Consider the following 27,907-nt stretch of genomic DNA (forward strand, 5'->3'; position numbering starts at 1 on the left):
TTAAATATTATAACTTAAATATTTTAGTAAAATATACAAAGGATTGGGAAAAAGGTCTGTAATTTTATAGACCTTGAGAATAATCTTTAACAAATGTTTGAAAAAATAAATATAATTTTCAAATCAGCTATGAGTAGAGCGGTTTTCCCGAGGGCTCGTCCTAGGCTTTTCTTTTTATAGAAACTCCCCAAACATAGCTATATTGTAGACTCATGTCGCACAATTGAAATCGCAATATCGCAACACCCACAATCGTATGGCCGGTGCATCGGGACGGGGTGACTCCAGCGAAACCCCTGCGGAGGCGGTGACCCAATACCCCAATCTATGTATGACACATGCCCCACTGCATCGAGGATTTTGTTCTTTTATTACTGTTATGACATTCAGTAAGCAATTAGGCATTAATCACGGCCGGGGGCAGCATTAATCACACAACCAAACGGATCCGATCCGATCGGATCGGAACGCTAGCTCTACTCTATAACTTTGAGCGCCAAAAGCGAGCCTTCAACTTATGCATATGAGATGTCAGTGAATCGGTGGAAGCTATGTTTCTATCTATATCCCATATAGTCAGGGGGTAAATATTGTGGCCACGAATAATTATTATTGGCGACCAACTGGGCAGAGAGGGCCGAGACGCAAGTGTCGCTTGCAAGAGACACTACGCGATCTGAGACAGTGAGACATGATGTCACCGTCTGTTTATAAACCGGCCCGTCAGCGATGCAGATCCGATCTAATATCGACGGGGGGGCGGTAATGAATAGAGAGGGGGGCGGGGCAGATCGGATCGGATCGGTAGAACAGATTGTCCCACGCCCACGCCGAGACACGCGCCAAGAATGAACAGAATCGAGTAAACAATCGATTGAAGGATTGCATTTCTTAATGAAATTATAAATACTCTATAGAATATTATAATTAAACTCTATAGAATTTATTAAATTTATATTAAAGCTCTATTCTTTTCAAATGCTTTTAAGATAGGAGCGTGCATTAAAAGGCATCGTCTTTAGCTATTCTAAGCTATCATATATTTTATTTTATTTACTTAAAAAATCATCATTATAGACTTTCATTTTAAGTTTTAAAAAACTGGAATATTCAACCAAATTTTGTTCTCTGAAACTCTCAAGATTTTACTTCTTATTCAAAGACGAAGAAGTTATTAAAATTTTTCAAAAAGTTATTCATAATTCCTAAAATTGTATACTTTTCTTTTAAATCACTTATTATAAATCTCTTAAAAATCTCTAAAAAATTATTTACGATATATATAAATTAAGGATATATAGTAATCAATTTAAAACCAAACCACCTATAAAACAAAACGAACCTTAAAACTAAAATACCTTTGATAAAATAGAGCATAATTGTAGAGTCAATGAAGGCAGGTCAGGTTGATTCACATATTGCCCACGGGGCATAGATGACGTTGGGCTGTACTTATATATATATATTATATCCCCCCGATCACTGGTAGCACTGAAAACGCAACGGCGGCACATCAGAGGAAAAATAAAAACCACAATAATGTTTTTGGATATTAAACTTGAATTTTTATTGTAGTTCTTTTAGAGTGTGATCGGTTGTGGTCGGATCGGAGATGGTTTACAGAGACAGTTAGAGATACAGATACAGATGCGGATACAGCGAACGTTAGAGATACGGATACAGCTACTGGATAGAACATAGAACACACTGGATAGAGGGAGCTTTCTTTCTCTCAAATGGAGGAGGGGGGCTTCTGAAGAGTTATACAATATTTTGACTATCAATTATATCAGTTAGACGCACATAGATTTGATGAGGGATTTTGGATGCTGTTGCGTTACTCTTGGCTTGGCTTTTACATATTCAAGTCAGCTAGATCTATTTTCCGTATAGTTTTGCTCTGGTCAAAATTACACAAATAATATCCGGGACTCTCATCTCTCAACACATTCGACACTTTGCATATTATGGTATTTCGTACATTTGTTTATCGTTTTAGCACAGTTTGTGGGAGTTTTCTTTTATTTTTGTTGCTTGCTCTTGCTTCTTGCGGACATACACTCACATATATGTTTTTTATTTTTTATATATAGATCTTTAACTTTATCAATATCTTTAAGCAATATACATGGATATAGTATATAGGTCTAGGGCTATACAAATAAACGAGAGTTTCGAATGGGTTTTTTTTTGCAAAGGAGAGGGGTCCTTTAAGAGGGGTTCTAGTTCTGCCTGCAGCTGAGTTCTTGGATTTTAATATTATTATTATTTTTTAAACATTAATCAACATTGATTTATCGTTATCGTTGATCGGTAATCGTTTATCGTTACTTTTGTCCAGGTACTTTTGTAGCGCATTTTGTGTGTTTTCAAGTTCTTGATTTTTTTCTTGTTCTTGTATAGTATAGCCTATTTAACTAAAATCTAAGGATGAGGGTCCAGTATCAGGTCCAAGGTCGGGGGTCACAGGTCATAGGTCAGAGGTTAGATGATGAAAAATGCAGATGCGCCACTAAAGAAATTTATTTTTCCAGCTAGAATGAGAGCGAGTGGTGGTGTTTTTCCGATGATTTCGATCTACTGCTACGATGACTTCTATTTTATATGAATTTTTTAATCCGCCCTTCAGCTGCAGGCAGAAGCTATCCCCAAAAACGACCCCAAACTCAAAACTCAACACTTTCTTTTAGGCCATATATTATATAGATATATATATATTAGAGAATATTAATCGAAAAGAAAACAAAACAAATCGTCAAAAAATATTGATTATACAAGGAAGAAAAATAATAAACAAAAAATTTACAAGCGAAGAAGTTTCCTTTCGTCCCTCGGTTCCGAGGGTGTTAACATGGATTTGATTGCATTTTGCCATTTACAGTTACGGTTTACAGTTAACATTTACAGTTACGAATTACATTTAACATCGAATGTGGTGGTGGCAACCCTGATTGTTCCTCAACTCGCCTGACCTGAGTGTTTGAAACTTTTTAAAGTTCTTTCTTTTTTGTATTTTTATTTATAACTTTTTTTTTGTTTTTTGGTTGGAAGCTGAAAATAATATCAATTTGTCGGCGAGGAAAGGAACAGGGTTGCCCTTTGTGTGTATGAGGTAAACTTTGCTTAAGGTATGCTCAATACATTTTTTTTTGTAATTAATCATTTATCTTTGTGGGTTTTATAATAATTTTTTGTTTTTTGCATATATGCTTAACAATCCTATTCAGGGCAGATAGGCAGGCATTTTCTTGTGAGGGGGGGTAGTGGTTCTTTGTGGGCGTGGGTGACATAACATTATGGTAGACTTGGTAACTCTAGCGAAAGGCGGTGCTCATATATGGGTGTTATAAATAGATTGGATTCTTGCGTGGGCATTATTTCCATTACATAGATTTAATTTGATCAAATATAATTTATCGTTATCGTTATCGATGGTTGGTTAACTCTTTAGTACAACTCGAGGCAATTACAATTACGAAACAATTTTCAAAGCACTTATTTTTTTTTGTGGTTTTTAATTTTTGTTGGTTTGGGGGATGCTCCTTTAGGCCACTTTTTGGTGTTCACAGCTGCTTATACACACAAATTTTTGTATACATATATATAATGTTATATCCGTATATATATATATATATATATATATATATATAAATGAACTCTGCTTCAACTCGCTGATCAAGCAATAGACACACACACAAATATAAAGACTTTTTTTGTTTTTAGTACACGATTGTTGTATATATAATCCACGACTTCTCCTACCATATGTATAATATATAATATATATAAATTACAAAAGTTGTTCTTCGTTAAACTGTAATAAGGCGCAAGTTGAAAGGAGTTGCAAAGTTACAATGTTTTTTTTTTTTGCGTTTTTTTTTAGTAGCACTTTAAGGTCTTCGATTCCACCAATACATACACTATATATATATATCTCTGGTGTATATAGTAATAATATTTAATTATTTCTTGTCGTTGTTTTTTGTATTTTTTTGTTGTTTTGTGTTGTAGATTAGTTTACCAAAAGAATTAACAAAGTGTAGATTAGTAATCTAGTTTTAGTTGTCAATTTTAAAGTTTTTTTGTAATTTTTTTTTGTCGTTTTTCATTTTTGATTAAGGCAACATCTTACACAATTTTTTTTTATCGATCATCTTTTTAAACTTACAAAATAAGCTTACAAAATAATGGACACGAAAAAAAAAAACAAAAATTCATACATGTATTTGTTTTTTTTGTTGTTTAAAGATACGGTTCATATATAGTATATATAGGGTTTATCACTGACTAAGCCTAGGATTACAAAAAAATATCAAACGTCATCATATATCCGGCTTCCTGCTTCGAATTCTCAACTTGAATTTCTCTCTCTCTCTTCTCCTACTAATCTCTCGCGATTTTATTTTTTTTTAACACATAATAAGCATATAGTCATCGTTTATCGTTATCGTAATTTAAGGCTTCGTTGGGAGCAAAAGAGCAAAAACAAAAATACGCATACGAAAAGAATCGAACAAATTAAAATTAATAATTACTGATGCGGATGTGACTGCTAGCAGTTGATAACTGCACTCTCTCTCTCTCTCTTTTTCTATCTCTCTAGCTCTTTCGCACAAGCTTGCAATGGAATGTTATCGATATATCTAGGTATCGTATCAAAAAGTTGGGTTATGTACAATTGTGCAAGTGCTTATCTCTGCGTGTGAGTGTGCTTCTGTGCTATCTGTTTCCTTTTTTTTTTTTACAAAACTTTAAATGTTACACAATATTATAATAATAATAATAATAATAATAATAAAAAAAAAACCATTTAATGATAGTTATTTGTTAATTGTTTCTGCTTTTGCTTTCATGAGGTAGTCAAGCCACAGGCTGGATGCCGCTCCAGGCGGTCCTGGGGGGGATTGGATCATGGGGATCAGGGTTTTTCTGGATAATATTCGAGTGGTCATGTTTTGGGGGGTGGGGGGTGGTAGGGAACTCTGCTGTTGGAAGAACTTGGATTGGGATATAGCAGGATTATTTTTATCTGGGATAAGTTTGGCTCTTAGAATGGGGCGGGGGTGGACAAGGACCAGCAAGCTGCGACTTCTTTAGTTTCTTTCTCTAATTTCTACTCTCCCTCTGATCTAGACCGAGTCGATGAATGGCGGTTAGGATGGTGATTAGTAGAGTGTGCTGGGCCTAACACCAATAGTCTACATGGGTCCAGGCCGGATCCTGCTCCTCGCCAAGCTGCAACTCCATCTCCAGTTCGAGTTCCACCTGGGAATCGGTGGTGGTGGTGGTGTTATGTGATGGTATAGTGCTTGTATGGGAATTGGAATTCGGAAGGGTGGGTGCGGACTGCTGCTGATTGAAGGTTGGGAGCAGTATGTCACGGTCGCCAGATAAGTCTCGCTCTCGTTCGTGCTCCCTATCCTCCGGCACCCTTCCTCACGCCAAACAACCGCCGTTCGTCATGAAAGCGGTGGCCGAGTCCAAGTCCACATATTCGCTATCTTCCAGCATCTGGGACAGCAGATCGTTGTTGTAGCAACTGTTCTTCAGCAACAGCACCTGCTCGTCATCGTAGCACGGTGTCATCACACCTACACCCACTCCCACTCCCACTCCGACACCGATGTTGCTGTGTTGCAGGCCCTGATGGAAGTCGACCATGTGATTGTTGTTGTTATTGTTATTGCCGGCAATATTGTTGTTGCCATTGGTGCTGTTATGCACCACGGAGGCCATGTTGAGGCCATTGATGCCGCATGGTGAGGGCAGGACACTGACAGCGTGCTTAATGTCCGGGAAACCGTCACTCGGCTCGAACAGGAACCTCTCGGCACTCAGGGCGGTGGTGTAGGGGCTCTGCGAGTCCACCAGCTCGTTCTTCACAAACTCAATGGCGCTGCTATTGTTGCTGGTGTTGTTGGTTTGTTGCTGCTGGTGTTGCTGCTGCACCTGCTGTTGCTGGTGTTGCTGGCTGGCTTGGCTGGTGTTGTTGCTGGCAGAGTTGGGATTACTGCTGTTGCTGGTGCTATTATTGGTGGTGTTGTTGCTGTTGTTGTTCAGGCCATCACAATTCGGTACATAGTCAGAGATTAGACCCGGACTGGGATTCGATTGCTGATGATCCAGTAGACTGTTGGTGCTGCTGTTGCTGCTGGTATTGCTGTTGCTGCTGGTGGACTGTTGCTGTTGCTGGTAGCCGGCATGCTCGAACTCCTGGGCACTCGGTGAGGGCTTGCAATATCCATTCGGCAATTGTTGGGCCATGGCGGCTGCCGTTTTGGAACCAAACTTAAATGTCGCCATCGAGGGTATACTCTGCACCCGCTGCTGTTGTTGCTGCTGCTGCTGCTGACTGTTGCTATTGCTGCCGTTCACCTGATCGCCGTTACCCAGTTCCAGCTCCAGTTCGGGCAGGTACTTATGGGCCGGGGACTGCAGCAGGTGGCTGGGTAGAATGCAACCCCCCGACCGGAGACACCCATGCGATTGCAACATGCCCATCAGTTTCCTCCGTTCCGTTTCCAGCAAACGCACCTGACTCTTCAGGTCGACATTCTGAGTGTCCAGGACCTCGGATTCCCTGATCAGATTCTGGGTGCGCTCTCGCTTCTTCATCCGGCACTTGGTGGCCGCAATTTTGTTCCTTTCGCGGCGCCTCCTCCTCCGATCCTCGTCCTCCGGCGTCAAACCCTTGGGCTGGGACTTCGTTTCACTGTCCTCGTCGCTCGACTCCTCGCAATCATCGTCGTTGTTGTTGCTCATGTTGCCGCTGTAGTTGTTGCTGCTGCTCATGTTGTTGTTGTTGCTGCTGCTCCTCCTGGAGTATTTGGAGTGTGGCTGCTCCGAGCCGGAGCTGGAGTCGCAGGTGGATAGCTTGCGTTTGCTTTGGATGGAAAGTTTCAAGCCCTCCTTGATCAGTTGCGAGCAGGTCTGGAAAGAATTTTAAAAGAAATATATATATATTTTAGTCAGGTTTTAAAATGTTACCCCCTAAGTCTTAATTATTTTAGGCATTTATCTGTTACTTGTCAGACGTCCTTCGAGCCAAAAGTCGTTTGTCACCAATTACCAAAAACGGCCAAACCAAAAACCTCTGCCAAAGATGGCAAGTCCCCCCCAAGTTGGCCAAGACAGTTTCTGCAGTTTCTGATTTGTAACCCAAATCTTCCAGAAAAACATTAAATATATAAAAAAAATAAAAATAAAATGTATTTTTTTGTTTTGTGGAAAGTTTAAGGTTTGTTTACCTGAAAGGTAGAGATATTATGACGAATCGCGACCCGATTTCTTTGCGGGCAAGGGAGAGATTATCTCCGGCGGCATTTTCAACTTTGTTTATTTATTTATTTTTTCGCATTTTAACTTAGGGTTGGGTACTGGGCTTGGGCTTGGGCTGGGATTTTTTTGGTTTGGGGAGACTCTGGAGAGCTTTGCATGAATTATAAATATTAAAGCCGCACAAAAAAACAGATAGAAATCTGGCCAAGACACGCCCGAAAATCAACCAAAATAAAACATGTTTCACTCTCTCTCTGTTACTGACAAGTGCATTTTAGTAGCAGTGGGTGGGCAGCATAAAAAATAAAAAATAAAAAAAAATACTGTATATAAAACATAAAAAAAGAGACAACCTCGAGAGTAAGTTGCACTGGGCCTGAGCTCCATTTATGGAGCTTGAAGCAGGAACAGATGGTCTTCATTCGGCACATTGTCAACTTTCGTTCAACAATTGTTGATTGACAGCGAATTGGTGCAGGCTATAGGGACTTGCTGGATGCCCTAAATGGAGGCCATTACTCGGAAAATAAATCAGAAAAAAATAGGAGATACTTTTTTCATTTAAAAAGCAAAGAAATAATAAATGGAAACTAACTTGAAAGTAAAAATTCGCAATAAATGAGTTAAAAATTCAAAAACTAAATTTAAAAGAGTGATAACTCTTAATAATTTTAATAAAATTACAAAAAACAAACCCACTTCAAACTCAACCATAAACCAAAAACCCAAAACTGCTGCAACTTGTCATAATTGTCTTGTTAAAGCCATTCAATTAGCCCATTTTTGATCGGCAGCTCATTAAAGAGTCGTTAAGACCGAATCGACTGGCATTTTTTTTCGCATTTTGTTTATTGTCTGCTTGAGAAATTGTTGGGATGCCAATGGGACAGAGGACAGAGGACGGTGGACAGTGGACGGAGGTATCAAATCGCACAGACCCACAGACCCCTCCCCATTTCTGATTGAACGCGCCCTTCTGTTTAATATTTTGTTTTTTTTTTTTTGGATTTTGGGGCATCGCCAGGCCATGGGTTTCATTTGAATTTTAGGCACGATGCGCTTGCTTTATTTATTGACCCAGAAATCAGATAAATAAATTTTGTTTAAAAAAGCGACAAGAGAAGAAGAAAAAAATTCAAAAAATCATAATAATCGCATGTTGAATTGGCCAAATTGGAGCCGAATACGAGAAAATACATGACCATATGGTCTTTGTAGACATGAAGTTGAAATGAAACTGGCTGGATTTGGAAACTTCTGGCGGAAAATTGTGCAATATCTTTAGCGATGGCGATGGCAATGGCAGCGTAAAATGGGAACACACTCACAGGTTGCAAGTTTAGGTTGCCTGACAAGCCTTTCTTTACAATTCACATCGTAAAATTCATACGAAAATGCATAAAAAAACATAAAGAGTTAAATTTTTTCTCATATTTGGGCTGACCAATTTGCATTTTTTTTGGGGCCTGTTTGGCTTGTTTGCCGGTTTTATTTGCACTTTTTTATAAAATATTAAGTCTTTCCAACATTTGGGCAAATATTTGTTAAACAAAGTGAAACATTTACAGGAAACCCTTTTTGGAGTTCATTTGAAAAGGTCATGAAAGGGGATCTTTCTAAGAAGTTACGGTCGAGAAACTCTAGAAGACACTTGCAGTTTCAATCTGGCTTCAATCTGGCCGCCTTAATTTAGCCAGTTTTTCATTCATTCATTCCCCCCATGACTGTGTGGTGTTTCACCCACGCTCTGCACGACGTGCGCCGTGCAAAAAAAAATTTAATAAAAAAAAAAAAAAATGTCAACCCACGCAATGACCAAGTGTCCGTCGGTCCATCTGTCCGGTTGTCCGGTGTCCGCTTGTCCGGCACTTTGTCCGCCTGCGACGTGAGCTTCTGGTGGCGTCGCCTCAACCATGTAGGCGTCAATTGCGAGACGCAACAAGAATTGATTTTTTTTTTTTTTTTGGCCGACACTGCGTTCGAGTATCTGTATCTACTATATCTGTAAGTGCATTCGTATCTGTATCTGCATCTGAGACAGAGACGTATTTTGTGAAGGCGGGGTGAGTGTGGCAGAATCACTCTTGACTGACTGGCTGACTGACATTGGCCTTAATGAGGCACGTAACTGCTGCTGCTGCTGCTGCCGCTGTTGGTGTTGAATGCTTGGTGTTTTGAACTTCAGCGATTAATTCATATTCACTCGACAAATTAGAGGCCGTCTAAAGATTCTCTGGCTAACGCATCCCTCAGATACATGAATACTTTCCCAGTAATTGCCAGGTGTTTGTTAAATTTTGTATTTTTTTTTTTGTTTTTTTTTTGTGATTTATGATTATTACTTGAAACGAATTTATAGTCATTGGGCGGGCGGTGAGGGCGGCGGTCGACTGCAAGTTTTTAATTGTCGAAAGGGGTGCCGCTCGCGGTGCACTTTTTTTCTTCTTTTTTTCAATTTGTTTTCCAACAAATTTCCCATAAATTTCCCACCCACTGACGGCTATATGGCCTCTTCGATCTTGGTCACTTTCTATACACTTCGGCATTACAATATTACGATTTCAATTAATATTTCAAAAGTCTTCTTCAAAGCAAAAGGCTTTTAATGGACTATTGATGGATAGAAGCACTCTAAACTAAATATATATCGATTATATTTTATTTTTTAGGCAATTTTTAAACCATAAAGTTATTATTTATCTTTGAGGAGTAGTTCTCTTAAAGAAACCCAAGCTTGACTTGTAATCTTGATAATGCCTCATTTTGTGTCTTAAAATATCTTTAAAAAAAATCTTAAAAAATTTATAAAAAAAAAACATTATTTTTTAATTACCTGTTGCACACTGGGAGTGGTGGCCGTGCCCGCTGGTGAGTCGAGCGGCGATCCGGAGCAACTGGAATGACTGCTGTCCTGCGAGTGCGACTGCAACGACAAAAATCAAGTATACGCACATTAAGTATACGCCCAGTTGGCTGCTCCGAGATCAGCTCTCGGCATTAGGCATCTCACCTGTCCATTGGGATGGCCGTTGAAGTTGCGTACCGTAACCCCTGGTGTGGAGGCGGCACTGCAGGAGGCCGAGGATGCCACCGAGACGGCGGACACGGATGCCACGGCCGCTGAAACGGCAACCGCTACACCGGCTCCATAGTTGAAGCTGTCCAGGGGATTCGTCATCGCGATCAGGGAGTTGACGATTTCGGGGGTCTTGGGCGTATGGCCGCCCAGACCGAAGCCATTGCTATCGATGCTGAGCAGCGAGGCAGCCGGTATGTTTGAGTTGAACATGGCTATCGATATTATAGTTATCGCTTTAATCGATTTTATCGAAAATATATATTAATAAAAAAAAATGAAAATAAAACTAAACACAAAAACTAAAAATAGTATAACTTGGTTATTTGATTTCTTTCTTTTCGTGTTGTGTTGTGTTTTTTTTTTTATAAATTTTTAATTTTTAAATCACAGTTGAAGGCCTACGCGTTGCACTTGTTGTATTGGAACGGTTACTGCTCAACAAGTTCTCATGTATAATATATAGGTATATAATTATATAAATATTTAATATTTTATATATTTGTTGTATATAGTTTTGGGCTTTAAGACCCGATTTTTATTATATCGGAGGCACACACTTTACTTTGTTTTCACTTTATTGTTTTTATCACAAATTTTTTTGTTTGTTTCTCTGCTCTAGGATTTTTTTATCGTCAAGTTTTGGATCTCTGGGGTTTGGGTATATGGCCGATCCATCGATTAAGATTTATTTTTATTATTATTATTTTAATTTTTTATTTTTTAGTGTGTGTTGTTGCTCAGATCGCGGGGGCCGAGCGAATGCGTTGAACGTTGAAACAGCCGGCACCTCGCTTCACATCGGCAGCGAATCTGCAAGAGAGAGAGAGTGTATGAGTATATAGGAAAGAGAGGGATATAGCTGTATAGAAAGAGAGAGGGCGAGTCATGTACGAATGGCCCATGTCAACGTAAACAAAAGCAATTAAATTATAAAATAAACTCGACTAAATTGATTTATGTAAGTCGAAGTCGGCTTTCAAGATGCGCGTGTCACGCGATCCAAAAGCTCACAAATCACGCTCACGATATCGTGATTGATCACGCACCAAGTCATTCAAGCTTTCAATCAAGCATTCTTTTTTTTTTGTATCTTCAATTAAATCATTAATCGTTTAATTGAGACCAGGCACACTTTCCATATTAAAAATTTAAAAAAATAGTGGGTGAAAAAAAAAGATCACATTCCTCTGAGGGGTTCAACGAGGTGAAGGTGAACAGAAGGAGAAACTGCAATTGAAACGGAATTGAAATGCAATTGAAGGCAATCATCTGTGAATTCCTAAGAATTTTTATAAGAAAACTAGGGTATTCCCTAGTCTATGAAAAAACCAAAACAAGAACAGTAGTAAAATAAAAACTCCACTTAATTTTATTGAAATTCCTTAGCTTGAAAGATTTGTGGCCAGAAGAGGGCCAGAAAGGGGTGAGTTTATGTGGTTTTTTTGTTGTTGTCAGAAGGAAGGAGGGGGGGTATGGCTACAATTTTTACTCAAAATGCAAATTGAGGCTGTCAAACTTCAAAAGCCGAAAAACAGAACACAAAAATCTCATTTTGGTTTTGTGGTGCTTTTCTGACCATTTATCATATGGCCCAGAAGTGTTGGCTATATATTTTGCTTTATACATACATATATATTTCTGTATTCCTGGCACTGTGTTAGTGACATGCTCTATAAGTTTTAGTGCTCAGCGTCCCCTCCCCCTTTAACCCTGTAATAACCCCCATATTCGGGAAACAACGAAAAAAGCCAAAAACTGAAGGCAGAATAAAGAATTATGATTTATGACTTTCGCATGTTTCTTTATTTTATTTTATTTTTATTTTTTTTTGGATTTTGTTGGATTTGTTTGTGCTACTGGGGGGGTGGAGAGGATTTAGGATTGGAGGCTTTGGGGTTTTTGCTTTTGTTATGAGAGCTTTTAAGGCCTGGGGCTGCCTTTGATGTTTCTGAGGCTGCTATTGCAACGAAAATCACTTTTGACATTCGTCTGGCACACAAATCGCTGCGTTTTGGCCAAGTTAACATCGGGCCCGGACCCGGGCCGGACTTTGTAGCGCTTTGAGCTCATTTTGACCAAATGCGGTGGACGTCAAACGTCTAAAGCGAAAAAGCAAACGGCGCATGCGTGGCCTCCTCGAGAACATTTGGTGTCAGGGCAAAGCAATGCCATCTGATAGCTTTTTCAACTTTAAATTAAACACATATCTTTTAAGAAAGAATCTTTAAGCTTTTCTTAATAGATATCAGCAGGATAGCTTCCACTCTTCGATCTTTTTTTTTTTTTTATAAACTGCACTTGCCACATTTGACATTCCTCAGTTGGAAATAAAGTCATTTGCGGCTGATTTGTGGCCGGCATGTGAATTGCCCTCAAGTGTGCGAGTTTTTTTTATATTTTTTTTTGCCGATCATGCGATCGATCAGTCGATCGTTGGAGATGGGGAAAACACACAGAACAGAAGCTTGCACAACCGATATACGTATTGGTTTGAACTTATATCTATAGAAAATGTATATGGCAAGATCACTGGGGTGCCTCACCATGAATATGCGATCGAGGTGCCGGCTACATAAAAAAATCAAAGTAGCAAAAAAGAAGCCAGAAACTTGGGTTATCGAGACACTTATCGGCAAACTACTAAAGAATTTATCAATTAAATATTCAATTAGTTGGTATTTTTTTTATGGAAATTAAAATAAAAATAATAGAAATGTTAAGGTTTAGTGTCTCTAATTGAATCATTAATCGATTTATTTAAAACTTTGTTAATTGTTATATAATCAGTTTATTATTTAATCGATAGTTCTCCAGATATAGTTTTAACGATAGTTATCGCTTAGACTTTAACCAAAGCTTTTAAAAATATATCGTTTGATCTAAAACATCGTGATTTTAATCGATTTCTGCAACTCCCGTTATCGATTTATTAACCTTATATTTTAAATAACCGCTTGACATTTTAACTGATTCATGCAAATATTGTTTGGCAATATCAATATTACAATTTATAGGTGTATTTGCTTCGGTCACGTCGCCACAACCGAAAAATATTCGACTTAAAAGTGTGACTGATCGATGAGTCAGTAATGCGAGCATTCCATACTAACGATTTCGATTCCGATTCCGATTTTGGATTCCCGTTCCATTTGCATGCTATTAGTCGAGCCAGCGAATGCAAATCGAAATTGAATGAATTATGAACCCCGGGCCGTGTCGGGTCGGGGGACTGGATATACAAGGGGGGTATTCGTTGCGATTGCACAATCGAATCGGACGTTTTGTCGGCGAGCATTGAGCATTATATTAATAACACTTTATAACGGGCGATACATAATGCCCGGATCGAGGAGCACGAAACCGTACAGCCGTACAGCCGTATATCGGTCGTGCGAGTGTTCGGTGTGAAATTATTATACCCTCAATACGGGCTATATATGCTATATACAATATATGATATATACAATATTTTGTTCGCACATCTCTCGGCCGGGCTATGAATGTTTATCGGCTTTTCTGTTTCAGTACGTGCCTTCCTCGCACTCTACATTTCACACGAATAATCGCGGCCAGGGCGGGACGGTCGGGCAAGGCGGGTCAAGTGGCCAAAAACGCCAGACCAATTTTTAAAAAATAAAAAAAAAAAATATAAATAAAAAGCATTAACATGGAAAAAAAAAAGAAATGGGATATGAAATGGAGCATATCAGGGGGCATGTACTGAGAAAGGGTTTTGGAAATAAAGAGTACTTGAAAGGGTTTGAAATGTTGGGTTTTATTTTGGGGCTAGATATACTTTTAAAAAACGCTATTTAAAAAATATACCATATGTCCTATGGTTTTTAAGATTTTAAGTTTTCTTTTTAATAATTTCTTCAAAGCGTTTCTTAAAAGCAGGCATTTATCTATGTAATTGACTCGCAACATTAAACCAACCACTTCTTATGTTTCTTAAAGGTTCTAAGAAATTATTTAAGCAATTTTTTTAAGAAAATTTAAATAAATATCTTAAAGATTGTTGGATAAGTTTTTTAAGCTTAAATCAATTTTTTTTTTTTAATTTTAGAAAAACTTTTTCCTTCAAAGCTTTCATTTATCGCTCCTTTAGTTTTCCAAAAGTTCTAAGCAATTATCCCAGAACTTCTTTGAGGATACTTTGCCATTTGTAAGATACTTGCATATCTGAGATTCCGGGGAATAACAGAAAGCAATCTATTAGTATTTCATTTGTTGTGGCTTTTGTTTTTGCCAACGTCATCATCATCAGCATCATCATTAACACAATATCGCTCTCGAATTCCATTCCCAATCCTTTGAAACTTTGTAATAAAAAGAAAAGTTTTCGTATCTCGTGGTATCTTTGCACTCTGTGTTCTAGGTTCTATACTCTATTTCATTGTTTCTCTATTTTCTATTCTTTATTCTGTATTCCCTTGAGGTCTTAATTCATTTATTCATATTCCGCACTGTTGTCTTTTTGGCCAAAATGGATTTTGAGCTGAAAGTAGTTGGCCATTATGCCATGTGGGTGTATCTGTATATCTTGTGCTATTCTCTATCTATATGTGTGTGTGTGTGTGTGTGTGTATCTGTGTGGCCATAAAAATAAACTTTCATTGTTGTTGTTTTCTTTTTCTTCGCCGGGCTTAATTAAAAGCATTGGCCAAAGCCAAACACAGAAAGGCCAAAGGCAAACACACCAAAGAGCGAGTATTCGTATCTGATAGATAGATACCCCCCCTTGTCAGCTGTTTTCTAATTAAGTGTCATTGATGCACCAGGGGCGTGGCAGAAGGACGGGGCGTTCTCGGCAAATCTCCTCGAAGATGGCACGAAATTTACACTTTAATTAGGCATTTAGATAGTCTATCTATCTATCCATCTATCTGACTTTGATTAGTTTGCTAATTGCGTCGAGTTTTATGCCCCATGCCCCAAGGGTGGGTATGTGTTCAGTACTTTGTATTTTTCTCTCAAAGGGGGGGGTGGTGGTGTAGTGGAACTAAAGTGATAAAAACTGAGCTCCAAGCGAGGCTATTAACATAAAACTTTACGAATGGGCCATAGAAAATTTTCCAAAGGGGGGTTGCTATTTCCTATTTCACATTCTGTGCGAATAGCCACCCCCCCACCCTATAAAGGCCATCTAAAAATGGGCCGCGTGGCGATTCAATTAATTTATTATTCACTTAAGAGCGCCGCGGGTAGACCAAAAAAAAAAAAAAAGGTGGGGTAGGGGGTAACTGAGAGGTTAACTTCCCCCAAAAAGGGGGGTGGGGGGGTGGTGGCACATAAAAATGTTATAAAAATTAAGCCCACACTGAGCCAGTAAATGAGAGATAGAAGGCAAAAGCTGGCTAAGAATTTTTCGCACATTCCGTATGCGTCCCGCAGTTTTGTGCCAAAAATGTCCTGACAACGGGGGGTTTGTGGGGGGCGGGTGGTGGGATTTTGGCCGAAGGGCAAGGGGGTGGTGGCATCCAGGAGGTAGGGGGTGGTGCTGATGGAAGAACGCGTGGCGCAAGTTTTACAGTTATAAACATTTCAATGCACGTTCCGAGCGTTAAATTCGAGAACCACAAGGCATACAACTATAAATATGAAAATTTTTTGCAATTTAGGAATAAAGCTATAAACTCCTAAAACGAATAAGGAATACACTAAGATACTAACAAAAAAATTGAAATACTAGTGGAAGAGGTAAAATAAAAAGAAGAATTAAGAAAAACAATCTAAAACAAAAGTTTTTACAGGTTAGATAGCCATTTAATATTTTCTCGTTAAGAAATATTTATTTTAAATATTCAAAAATATTTTATTTTAATAAAGAGCATTTAAAAGTTTTAGAAAAACTTTCGAAAACCCAGAAAACAATCTCAAACACTTGCCACTTTTGACAGCTATTTCAGTAAACAAAAGCAACATTGTGGAAACAAACTTACCAAAAACGTAAATAAACAAAAAATAAATACAAGCCAGATCAAAGTAGGCAATAAACTTTGAAATATTAAAAGGAGAAAAGAAAGGGTATATCCTTAAGGATCATAAAACCCAAAACTGTCAGCTGGCAAGTAAATGAAAAGCGTGGAAAATGGAAAATTATGGAAATGAATTGGTTGATAGAAGCGTATAGTACTTCTGGGAAGAAAAACAAGGGGTGGGTTCGAATACGCTCCTAGTTTTTTTCCTCATTTTTTTTTTTTAATAAAAAATAAATACTAATATTAATGGAATGCGATTGAGCAACCGGGAATGAAAAATATCTAGATACTGGACTGCACAAGGTATTGTATTAGTCATTCAGTGGGCTGATAAGCGTGTTACTTGAGAGTATCTTTGTATCTGCAGCTGTGTATCTACGTATCTGATACTGGTGTTCGAGGCAAGGACGTTTGCAATCACAACTTTCATTAAACTTTTTTGTGTTTTATGTGTTTTATCAGTGGCTTATCAGCCATTTCAAAAGATGTCTTATCGAAAAAAACAAAAAAAATCTTATCAACAGGGTTCTTTCATTTTTTATTATACTCTTTTTTAAGGTTTTCTTTCTTTCGTTTTTTTTTTTTTGGTTTTTCCTCTCACTTGTTCGATTTATTCCGATTCTTTTCAACCGGAATCTAATTAATTTCCAAAAGCTAATTCATTTTGTGACATCGTAGCGATTTATGTTGATTAAGGTGACATTATCGCAGTGCCAAGTTTTGAGCTTTTTTTTTGTTGTATTTTTTTTATTTATTGTTATTTATGACCACTTCTTTACTGGGTGTCCCCCCCCTACCACCTCCGCACCTCTCTCTCTTTTTTTTGGTGGAATTTTATCTGCTTGTTTGCTTTGGGTTTTCAGTGGCTTTTCGGCCAAAAAGCCATTTAGAACACTTTTCGCACCTCGTTCGTACCTCCAAGATACAGATACTTTTGTATCTGTTAGATGCTTCTCGAGTTCGTGGCCATGCGACAGCTGTCAGAATAGACTAAGAGAGACGATGGCGAAGGCGTACTTCATTATCATCACGATCATCATTGGCCAGCTCATCATCGTCATCTTGGTGATTTTTATGAAGGAATTCGCATTAAAAATGTTTATTGTGTTTATTTATTGCGAACGAGAATCGAGAACGGCCAAAATGGAAACACACATATACAGTTTAGTTGAGCATCAGATACAGATACTCAGCCACAGATACAGATACTCGAATACAGATACAGATCTCTATACATATAGAATCTCTACAAAGTAGATCTAATGGAAATTTCTGTGTTGGCGACGCTGTAACTTGAAAACTAAAATCCAAAAAAAAAAAAAAAAAAGCAGAGGCGTCCGGGGGATTTGTGGCCAATTTTTTTTTTCTTCTTCGTTTTTTTACACTTGTTCATGGCAGCTGCCAGCTGTCCGGAGAGTTCGAGGAAATCCTCAGCCTCAGCATCAGCCACAGGCCTCAGGCCCTCCAGCCATCCGGGGGCATAAACATTTTTCAGTTCCAGTTCTTAACTTTGTTTATCGCGAAACCAAAAAAATTAAAAAAATAACAATAAGGGATTCGCCAAAAGAGTGCCATTTTCAACACGATTTCAAATAACAAAGAAATTTTGATTATTTCGATTAAAATCAACTGAATACCATTGAACTCCCATAAATTCAATAAACAATTTTATGACTAACCAACAAAATATTAAGAAACGATAAGAAAAATATAATTTAAGGAAAGAAAATTAACGAGTTATTGTGGGGCAGAAAGATTACAACAATTGGAGATTTCTATAATTTTTTAAAGAATTTTTTAAATCGAATCCAAGGGGTTATACATTATTCCATATCTTTTCTAATTTCCATCCGGGGGGGTCCTCTCAAAATACTGGATTTTCGTTTATGGGTCATATCCATAGCTATATTTCAGCCAATTCCTATTGGATCACAGAGAAGAATATCTTAGACATCTATATATACATCAAAATCCTGAAACGAAATATTTTTTAGATTTTTTCCTAATTTTTTTGAGGGACTCCCTTTAAAATGCTGGATTTCTGTATAAGTCCCATAGGGTCCACAGTGATGGCTATATCTTCCCCAATTCTCATCCGATTCTTAAGCGGAGTACCTTAAACGATTTGTGGATCGATTCTCCATCATTCTGCATCAAAATCCCGAGACAAAATATTTTTTAGATTTTTTGTCCATTTTTCGTGATGGACCCCTTGAAAATGGGGTTTTCCCCTATAGGGCCCACAGTGATGGCTATATCTTCCCCAATTCCCATCCGATTCTCAAGCGGAGTACCTTAAACGATTTGTGGATCGATTCTCCATCATTCTGCATCAAAATCCCGAGACAAAATATTTTTTAGATTTTTTGTCCATTTTTCGTGATGGGTCCCCTAAAAATGGTGTTTTTCCGTATAGGGCCCACGGGGATGGCTATATCTTCCCCAATTTCTATCCGATTCTCAATCTGTGTACCTTAAACGATTTGTGGATCGATTCTCCATCATTCTGCATCAAAATCCCGAGACAAAATATTTTTTAGATTTTTTGTCCATTTTTCGTGATGGGTCCCCTGAAAATGGTGTTTTCCCCTATAGGGTCCACAGTGATGGCTATATCTTCCCCAATTCCCATCCGATTCTCAAGCGGAGTACCTTAAACGATTTGTGGATCGATTCTCCATCATTCTGCATCAAAATCCGGAGACAAAATATTTTTTAGATTTTTTGTCCATTTTTCCTGATGGACCCCTTGAAAATGGTGTTTTCCCCTATAGGGTCCACAGTGATGGCTATATCTTCCCCAATTCCCATCCGATTCTCAAGCGGAGTACCTTAAACGATTTGTGGATCGATTCTTCATCATTCTGCATCAAAATCCTGAGAAAAAATATTTTTTAGATTTTTTGTCCATTTTTCGTGATGGGTCCCCTTGAAAATGGTGTTTTCCCCTATAGGGTCCACAGTGATGGCTATATCTTCCCCAATTTCTATCCGATTCTCAATCTGTGTACCTTAAACGATTTGTGGATCGATTCTCCATCATTCTGCATCAAAATCCTGAGAAAAAATATTTTTTAGATTTTTTGTCCATTTTTCGTGATGGGTCCCCTAAAAATGGTGTTTTTCCGTATAGGGCCCACAGTGATGGCTATATCTTATTAAATTATTATCCGATTCATCCAATATATCTTATGAAAATCTTTAAAAATAATCCACATAATTGTCTATTATTTAATTTGTCAGAGTGATATTTTATCCCAAAAGCAAATGTCCAATTTTTAGGAATTTGAAAATTTATGCGCCAGGGAGTGCCGAAAAAAGCGGCGAAAAAATGGGATTAGAGAGCTGGATGGCAGTGGCATGGATGGCAGGGCGATAAAGTGGAGGAGGCAACATCAATTAGTGGACGGCGAATGTGTCCCAAATGTATTATGGCCCAGCCCAAAAGAGCCACGCCCATTGCACCTACTACAAAGCAGCGGGAGTCGAAAAAAAAAGCACAAAGTGGCATATCAAGAGGACATGTGGCGTGTCCTTGACACATATCCTGCCATTTGCTTGGCACGCACATTTCACATGTGTGAGTATATATATATATACATATATATATTTTAGAGGCAACGCCTTGCGGGGCTTCATCAGAAAAAAAAATAAGAATACTGGCCCTAATCCATTTGAACTTTCCTCGTTGCCAACTCACACTCTCGGTCTCCCTCTGTCGCCTCAACTATCCAACTATCTGTCTCCTTCATCAAGGATATGCCAAGGATAATAAAAGCGAATTCTCCTACTTTATGGGCCAAACGAAACTTTTGCGGCTTCCTTCGGTTTCGGGCTACGGTCTCTCTGGCTTCATGTGTGTGTATGCGTGGAAGTAAAGTTTGTAAGAGCCGTAATATAATCCTAATGGAATTTACACTCAAACTTTACAATGGCAGGGCAACAATAGTAAGGACACTGCGTGTCCTTTGTCAAGCCAGTGGTTCTCACAAGCGGAAGGAAGGAACAGCCACCAGAATGGAAGGGAAGTGGAAATTATATCCGAGTTGAGGACAAGATAAACAGAAAAGGATATTGAAAGGCCATCAAAAAACAAAACATTGACAATGATTAGGTGAAGGGTTCGAAACAGGCTTGAGGATATATTTAATATTTTTTTTTTAATTTTCTAAGATTTTACAAAGAAAACCTATATAAAGGGCAATTTCAAAACTAACTAGGTTTTGTTTGATTAATTTGTTTATTTTTAAATTTTTCTACAAACAATTATTTTAAAGTTAAGACCTTTTAACCTAAAAAAATCTATTTTAAAACTAGCTTCTATTTCAAATACTCATCGAAATTGTAGAATACCAGCAACATATTGCAACCAAATGTTGTCTCGCTTGAGTTGCAACGGGTGTTTCGGAATCAGATTTGGATTTAAGCACACTCGTAATACGCAAAATGTATTCGTATTTTGTAGTCAGATTTGAATTTGGATACCGATCTGGCAGCCAAATCATCGCTCCGAAGGTCAAGTGCATTAAGGCGCAACGGAAGCGAGGCAAAATGTGGAAATGTTCAAAAAAAAAAAAAAAACTACAAAAAAAGCGCCACGACAGCGCTTTATTTTGTTCTATTTTTTGCTTCTGGTTTTTTTTTTTTTTTTCTAATAAATAAAATAGAATAGAATAGAAGAAGGGGATGCGTGCGTGAGCGTAGTAAATTGTGATTTTATTTGATTTGATTTTGAGACGAAAAATCGAGCCATGTAGTTTGTATCCTTGTATGTATCTTGGACTAAGTTGAACCTAATTGTGCGTGTCAGGCAGCCACAAAGCCGCAAAAACATGGCCACATGTCCATGGGTCCGTGGGTGTGTTTCTAGCCATGGTCCAAAAGCAACTGGCCAAAAACAAGGAGCATTGAGTGTCGAAACAAGAGAATGGGAGACGGTTGAGCTGAGTCCTGGGCGCAGGACGCAAAAAAGTCGTTAATAAGAGCGGAAATGCTGGCGCCGACATTATCATTTCGGCCTCCACCCTCTTACGGCGCAATTATGATAATTGAGTGAGCAGAAAATGCGAAGGATAGACAAGAAATTGGATAGGGGAATGAGAGTGGACAGAGAAGTGGCATGTGGCAGGAAGGTGGCAAGTGGGGAGCCAGACAGGTTAAATTGCGCGTAACTCGACTGTAAATGTGGCAGATTCTTGTCTTGGCTTCTTTGATTGATTCGCCAGCCACGCACGCGAATAAAAGTACAACTACAAAAAAAACGAAAAACACAAAAAATAAAACAAGAATTAAGGGCCAAACTCGAGGCCAAGGAGAAGTTTTTATACCCTTAGTTGGTGAAAAAAAGTTTGAAGGTTGTACTACTTGAGATGCCAAAACTATGATTATTTTTAGGGAATGGAATGGGTGGACACACGGACACACGGACAGGGTTATTTTTAATAAAAAGCTATGGGATAATACTCAGACTTTGTATTATTTAAGATCTTTCATATAAAGAAGTCTCTATAAGAAACCTAGAGTCTATATTTTAGAAACTGAAAGGAAGTTCTAGTTACTTTCTTATTAAATATACATATTATTTCCTCAATTTATTTATAAACCAACTAATATACTCTCTGAAAGTGTATTAAACATAAAAGCAAGCACAGGACAAACGAACCAAGTGGCGCCCAATTGTCTCGAGGACCTCAAACCCCGCCAGATGCAACCAAACACACACACACACTACACACACAACACAAATTACTTGCCTTGGCCCCGCACCTTGTGACGCACATTCTTGTAATTTGGACCAGCATACCCCCGGGAATGACTGGGGTTGGGGTTATATGGGTTATGAATTGATTGCGTGCTGAAAATTTGCTGTCTTTTGATTGATTTCGCTTGACTTGGCTATCCGTTTCTTTGTGTGTTCTTTGCGTGTAGCTTGCCCCGTCTGGTTCGGGTGGTATGCGTGTGCCACAGTGCGTATGGGTAATATTTTAGTCTTTTTTAGCCAGGAAGCTGTATTTGTGTGTGTGTCTGTGTTCTGTGTTTCCCTCCCCAATTTTGGATCGCCTTAGCGGTACTATATATAGCAGTGCCATTTAATGGATTGTTTACTCCGCGAACGGACAAAAATGGGACGATTGCAGTTGGCATAAACAAAAAAAAGCAAATTGAAACGGAACTGGAAGAGTTGTTGGGTGGGGGGTTGGATAGAAAAATTATGAAATTAAATAGAATTTATATGGGATACGTAGTTGGATCTGATCTAGAGAGATATTACATATTAGAAGCCAAAAAAAATAATCACAAGCCATTAAAGTCAACAGACAGACTAATAAGAAAAGAACAGAGACTATAGGATACCCGGTACTTGTAGAATATGAAATGAAAAATGATGGAGTTAAATATAATGTATAGAGGATATGTATATATTTGAATGTGATTTTTTTACAGTTTTGAATTGTTTTTGTTGTGAAAAGCACAACAATATAAGCAAAGCCGTTTAAAGTCGAAAGGAAGGATCATTGTTTGAGACTATATGACACCCGGTACTTGTAGTAATATTCCTAAGTGAATGGAACTGGCTTTTTCAGGATAATCTTTGTAAAATATAATAAAATATGTTAATAAATAGAACTTATATGGGACATATATTCAAAAAAATTCTATTTACTCTTCAAAACAATCATTTTTGGAGGCTATAAGATACCCAGTACTTAAAGAAAAGTTATAACCAAAAGCAAATTACTTTTTCCACGTTACCTCTGTAAAGATTCGTGAATTCTTGGTTATAACTTTTAAAAAATTGATCAAAAATTAAAACCGGCTTTGGTAGAGCTATCGCACTTGGACTTACCATTAAAAAAATGCACAAATCGCCGATCCGAGCCGAGCCGAGCAGAGCTGAGCTGAAAATAAAAAGAGGAAACTGTTAGCATTGATTAGCGTCTAATGTACAAACACAATGTGCATGGCATGAATTTTGGATTTGAAACCAAAAACCGACAAAACCGACAAAAAAGTTAAAGCCAAAAACCGTGTGAGGTTCCCCCCCTCCCCCCTTGCCATCAATAATTGCGGCTTACGGCCATCTATTATGTGTGTTTACTGTTCGTAAAGACGATTGATGGTTATTGATTGGGCGAACGACCCCCACTCGCCGCTGGAGTCACATAGCTGCGGGGATATATGGGATGTCTATATATTATATATATATATATATCTACCATTGGGGACTTTTATGAATCATTGCGAATACAAAAAGAAGAAAACGACGCTAAAAACAAAACAGGCGTAGGTAGCGCCAATTTTTTAGGCAAACACAGAATATAAATAAAAAAAAAAATAAAAAAAGAGACAATTGTGATGGGTTTATCAGCTTAAAAGATACTCATTTGAATAAATATATATGCACATATGTGCCTTTTCATGGCTTGGTGAAAGTACAAATAGCATGTTTTGATTCAAAAACCAATACACCCACTTAAGTAGGAGGTAGCAAAAGCAGGTCCATTAATTTGGCTTAAATCTTGAAAGAGGGTATCGTTTTGGGGGATTTCTGTGTTTACTTAGGCTGCAGGAGAATTCTCTGCGCTTCGTCCACTGGAACTTTGTGTATTTTTTGGTTCGGTTTTTGGGATTTTGGAAATCGCCTCCGTAACCGCTACTTCATTTGCATCGATTGTATTGCATTTTCTGTTTGCATTCTTTTTAATGTCATTAAATTTTTTTCAAAATAAAACCCAGGGAACTGAATGGAGGAGGAGGATTGGGGTATTTGGCGTGGATACCTGGCAACGGTTTCGGTTTCGGTTTTGGGTCTTGGTTTTTGTTATTTTGTGCGAATTTTCGCGTTTAATTCGCATTGAAATGTGCAAAGGCCCCAATTAGGTGCAATTAACAGCAATTTTGTTGCTGCCGTTTCTGCTGTTTGCCTGTTTGGCTGTTGATTTGGCCAAAAAGGAGTGTGGGCCAGAAACCGCATTGAAAGCATGCTGTTGAAAGCACGATTAATTGAGTCCTCGCGGTCCCAGCCGAATGAAGTGATAAAGGATAATTTAGACATGAAGCTTTCCACACTGACTCATTGATATTCAGGTAGTGCCTCTGATTGCGTAACTCGAAGCAGGGCCAGGAGGGAATTAAAGCAATAAAGGCAATAATGATACCAGGTACTTGTAGAAATAGAAATAATTAATTTTTACTTACTTAACAAAGCTTTTGAGCTTGAAAAAGGGGCCTAATGATACCCCATACTTCTAGAAATAGTAGTATTTCTCTTAAAATTGTCTTCTTTAAGTACTCTTCTTTCAAAACCCTAACAAAACTTAAAAAATGCAAGTATTTTTATGGCTTGCACTTGTAGAATGTCTTTTTTCCAAGTAATTTATGGTAATACCCCCTCAAAACCCATAAATCTATTATTTCTTAGTTATAAAATCTGATTAAAAAAACACCTCATCAATAAAAACCTATAAAATTATGTATTACCTTTCAATAATCAACTCGAAAGTCTTAAAATCCTGTCTAACGAGTCTACAAAAATCCAAAGTTCTGAATAAATTAAACACACCTTGTATTTAAATCAAAATTTCCAAATTAAAAAAAAGATAATTTTTTGCTAAAAATGAACTTGAAATTGCAACTCGTTTAGAGCTTTTTTTTAAATCCCATTCGACCAAATGTTAATTTGCAGTAATTGCCTCGAGGGGGGAGAAATCTAGGGAGGAAATATTAGGAAACAGGGAGGGAGGGAGATTTGTAATACAAAAGTGTGCTTTATGGATCTCATTAGGGGGTAATATTCAATTGCCACTCGTAAGATCGAACATCGGATGGGAATGGGCGATACGAAATGGGAAAAAATTGATGATGACCTTGACTGGGATGCATTCTGTGTGATCTGGACAGTATATACATATATATATCTATATATAGAAGGCAATTTGTATGATTCTTAATGACTATGCCGACTCGGAGGGCAATTAACCAACGACAGCTGCTCTACAATAGTAGTAAAAACTGTATATATTTCAATTTCAATTTTTTTTTGTTTTTTTCGGCAGCCAACGAGGTGGAGACACATTAAAAATTATTTAATTAAGTGATTTTAATTTCGCTTTTTTTCTTTTTTTTGTTTTTCTTCGCCGCCAAGTTGTTGGGCTTTTGTCTTTCGTATTCCAACCACTTGAGAGACTTGATGTTGATTGTCTAATTTCATTAATCTATGGGGGGGGGATGGAGGCCACAAGCTAGAAGCTGAATGAATCAAATAATATGGCAGTGTGCCAGGCGGGCCAGCTCGTTTTGACCCACTGTGCGCCGGCTCTTTGTCAATTAGAATTTAGAATTTGACCTCTGTGCACTATATACTACACCACACTATCTACTATATAGTAACATACACATATATATACTATAAAGCGGAATCGAATCGAAATCGGTTCATTGCGTGGGACTAACGTCCGACACATAAATCACACTTGAGTGGCCGAACCATTCGAATTTCGAACCAGAAACCCCAACAAACCGAAAATAATCGCTTAATTAGCCAGCGGCCAAAGTCCAATTGGAAATGCACTTATTTATTTTTTATTTTCCTAGCCAGGCGCCAGGCAAATTAAGGAAACTGCCAAAAAAAAAACGGTAGTCTTATCCTGACCTTGGGGTTTTAATCAACGGAAAACCTTTTAATTCAAATAATTAAGACTAAATTAAATATAATTATAGGTATTGCGTTTAAACGAAGATTTATGGCATTAGGATCAAAATGCAAATTAGATGGGTTATTAATCTTTAAATTAGCAGGGTTTAGAGGTTGTTTTTGGGTAATTCTAGGGATTGTGAAGGTTTTCAGGTGATTTAAGACGGGAAGGGTTAAGGACTAAGTTTATTTGAATTTTGAAACATTTTGAAACCAGTGCTAAGAGAAAGAATATTTCCATCATTTTATTTAAGAGTTTTTATATTAAAATAAATGAAATAAAACTAAAATAGATTTAAAATTTATTAAAGTAACTAAAATACATATATTTTCTAACAAAAAAAGTTATTAAATCAAACTTTACTCCAGCATTTGATTTATTTCTTTATTTTATGCCCAGTTTGATTATTTTTGAAAACCCTAAACTTTTAAGACAAAAATGAATTATTAGACAATAGTATAAAGCCCTTAAAAAATATAGTAACTCAAACTTTATTTTATTATTCTTCAAATTTAAATAAAAACACAAAGGTTAGAAAAGTAGGGCTTCCTCAAATATTAAAACCCCGTACTTTTAGGATTAGGAAACCTTAATTAAACCTTTATTTATTGTTTTTTTTTTAACTAATAAACTTTGCAATCTATAGTCTTATAATTTTAATTGCTGTTGGCGTTTTTTTCTTCAAATTTTTTGTCTAAAAATTATACGTTTTGTTTTAATGTTTATTTTTGTGTGCCTGGCGGGTAGCATCTGAGAGAGCCCCCGGAATGTAACTGATTTATGGCCCTTCCTGGTATTGTAATCAGAGAGATCAGGGCGTGGCTGTGTTTCTTGGCCTATTGCGAAGGGGGGGATTTAGGCCCTTTAGGTTTTGACCTTCGACGGACTTACACAAAAGAAACTGTATTTTTTCACACTGGATTTTTCGTGCTTTGTTTCAAAAGTCTGGGCTTTTTGAGTTGTCGGCGGCCGGCTTCTAATGCTTCCGGTTTCAACTCACTTGGGCTCTCAGATGTGTTGTAAGTTGAAGGTCTGGCCAACGATAAGATATGGTCATAATGCTTAAGACCCAGAGAGGTGAGAGGGGAGGGGATAGGAGGAATAGAGTACCTTCTCACTCACTCTGTCGTGTTTAATATTGATTAGCCCGACGACTACTTGGCCTGGCCAATTTTGGTGGCAAAGTACACACACCGACCATTAAAAAGTCATTACAAAAGCACGGCACACACATGCATGTTTAAAAAAAAACAACAAGGGAGGGGGGAGAGGGGGCACTGAGACAAGTACCTGGTCATAATTGCAGAGGGGCAATCAAAAGGTTCCATGCCATACGGGAAGTTCCATGCCCAAAAAGCCAACTCTGTGTTGAAGTTGCGTTTTTGGATTTCCGCTTAGAGTCGTCGTGGTCGTAGTGGTCGTCGTCGTGTCTGCCAGCCCCTCCCTCCTAATTTTTTTTATTTTTCCAACAGAGACCCCCCCTTTACTGTCTGGCCCTACCCCCTGTATAAAGACGATCACTTAAAGGGTTTTTGGATTGACTTGTACTTGTATTTGCCCATTGATAATGAACGCCAATTATCGTGTGCTCGTTTGTTTGCTGATTTTTGTGGCTCCGAGACCGGGCTCAGTTCAGGAAAAAATATTTAGCCACAGACAGTGCCAACACCTCGGTAACTCGTGTAAGTTGACCGTGACTCAGTTAGATGAACAATTTGTTAAATATTTGCCAACCTGATGCACTTTTCCACTCCCCAGGCCACCCAGCAAGAGGAAATCGATAGCGGATCTACTAACTTGTCCCAACACCATGGCCCATGGATCGTTCCTGGAATTGGCTAAAAGAAAATCCATTTGATAACCGTATCACAGCC

At 38.0% G+C, this 27,907-nt stretch overlaps 1 protein-coding gene across 1 annotated transcript in view; it reads right to left on the reverse strand.

Annotated features, from left to right (window-relative positions):
* Positions 1 to 1,542: 1,542 nt before the first annotated feature.
* Positions 1,543 to 27,907, reverse strand: part of Atf3 (Activating transcription factor 3) — a 40,626-nt gene continuing 14,261 nt past the window's right edge. The window contains exons 2-5 of the mRNA XM_017231946.3: positions 23,186 to 23,237; positions 10,289 to 11,167; positions 10,112 to 10,201; positions 1,543 to 6,930 (exon numbers count right to left, since the gene is read on the reverse strand). Of these exons, the coding sequence (XP_017087435.2) occupies positions 5,437 to 6,930; positions 10,112 to 10,201; positions 10,289 to 10,567 (1,863 nt within the window). The 5' untranslated portion in view covers positions 10,568 to 11,167; positions 23,186 to 23,237 and the 3' untranslated portion in view covers positions 1,543 to 5,436. The remainder of the gene's footprint in view (positions 6,931 to 10,111; positions 10,202 to 10,288; positions 11,168 to 23,185; positions 23,238 to 27,907) is intronic.

This window comes from Drosophila bipectinata, chromosome XL (assembly GCF_030179905.1).
Source record: "Drosophila bipectinata strain 14024-0381.07 chromosome XL, DbipHiC1v2, whole genome shotgun sequence".
Lineage (NCBI taxonomy): Eukaryota > Metazoa > Arthropoda > Insecta > Diptera > Drosophilidae > Drosophila > Drosophila bipectinata.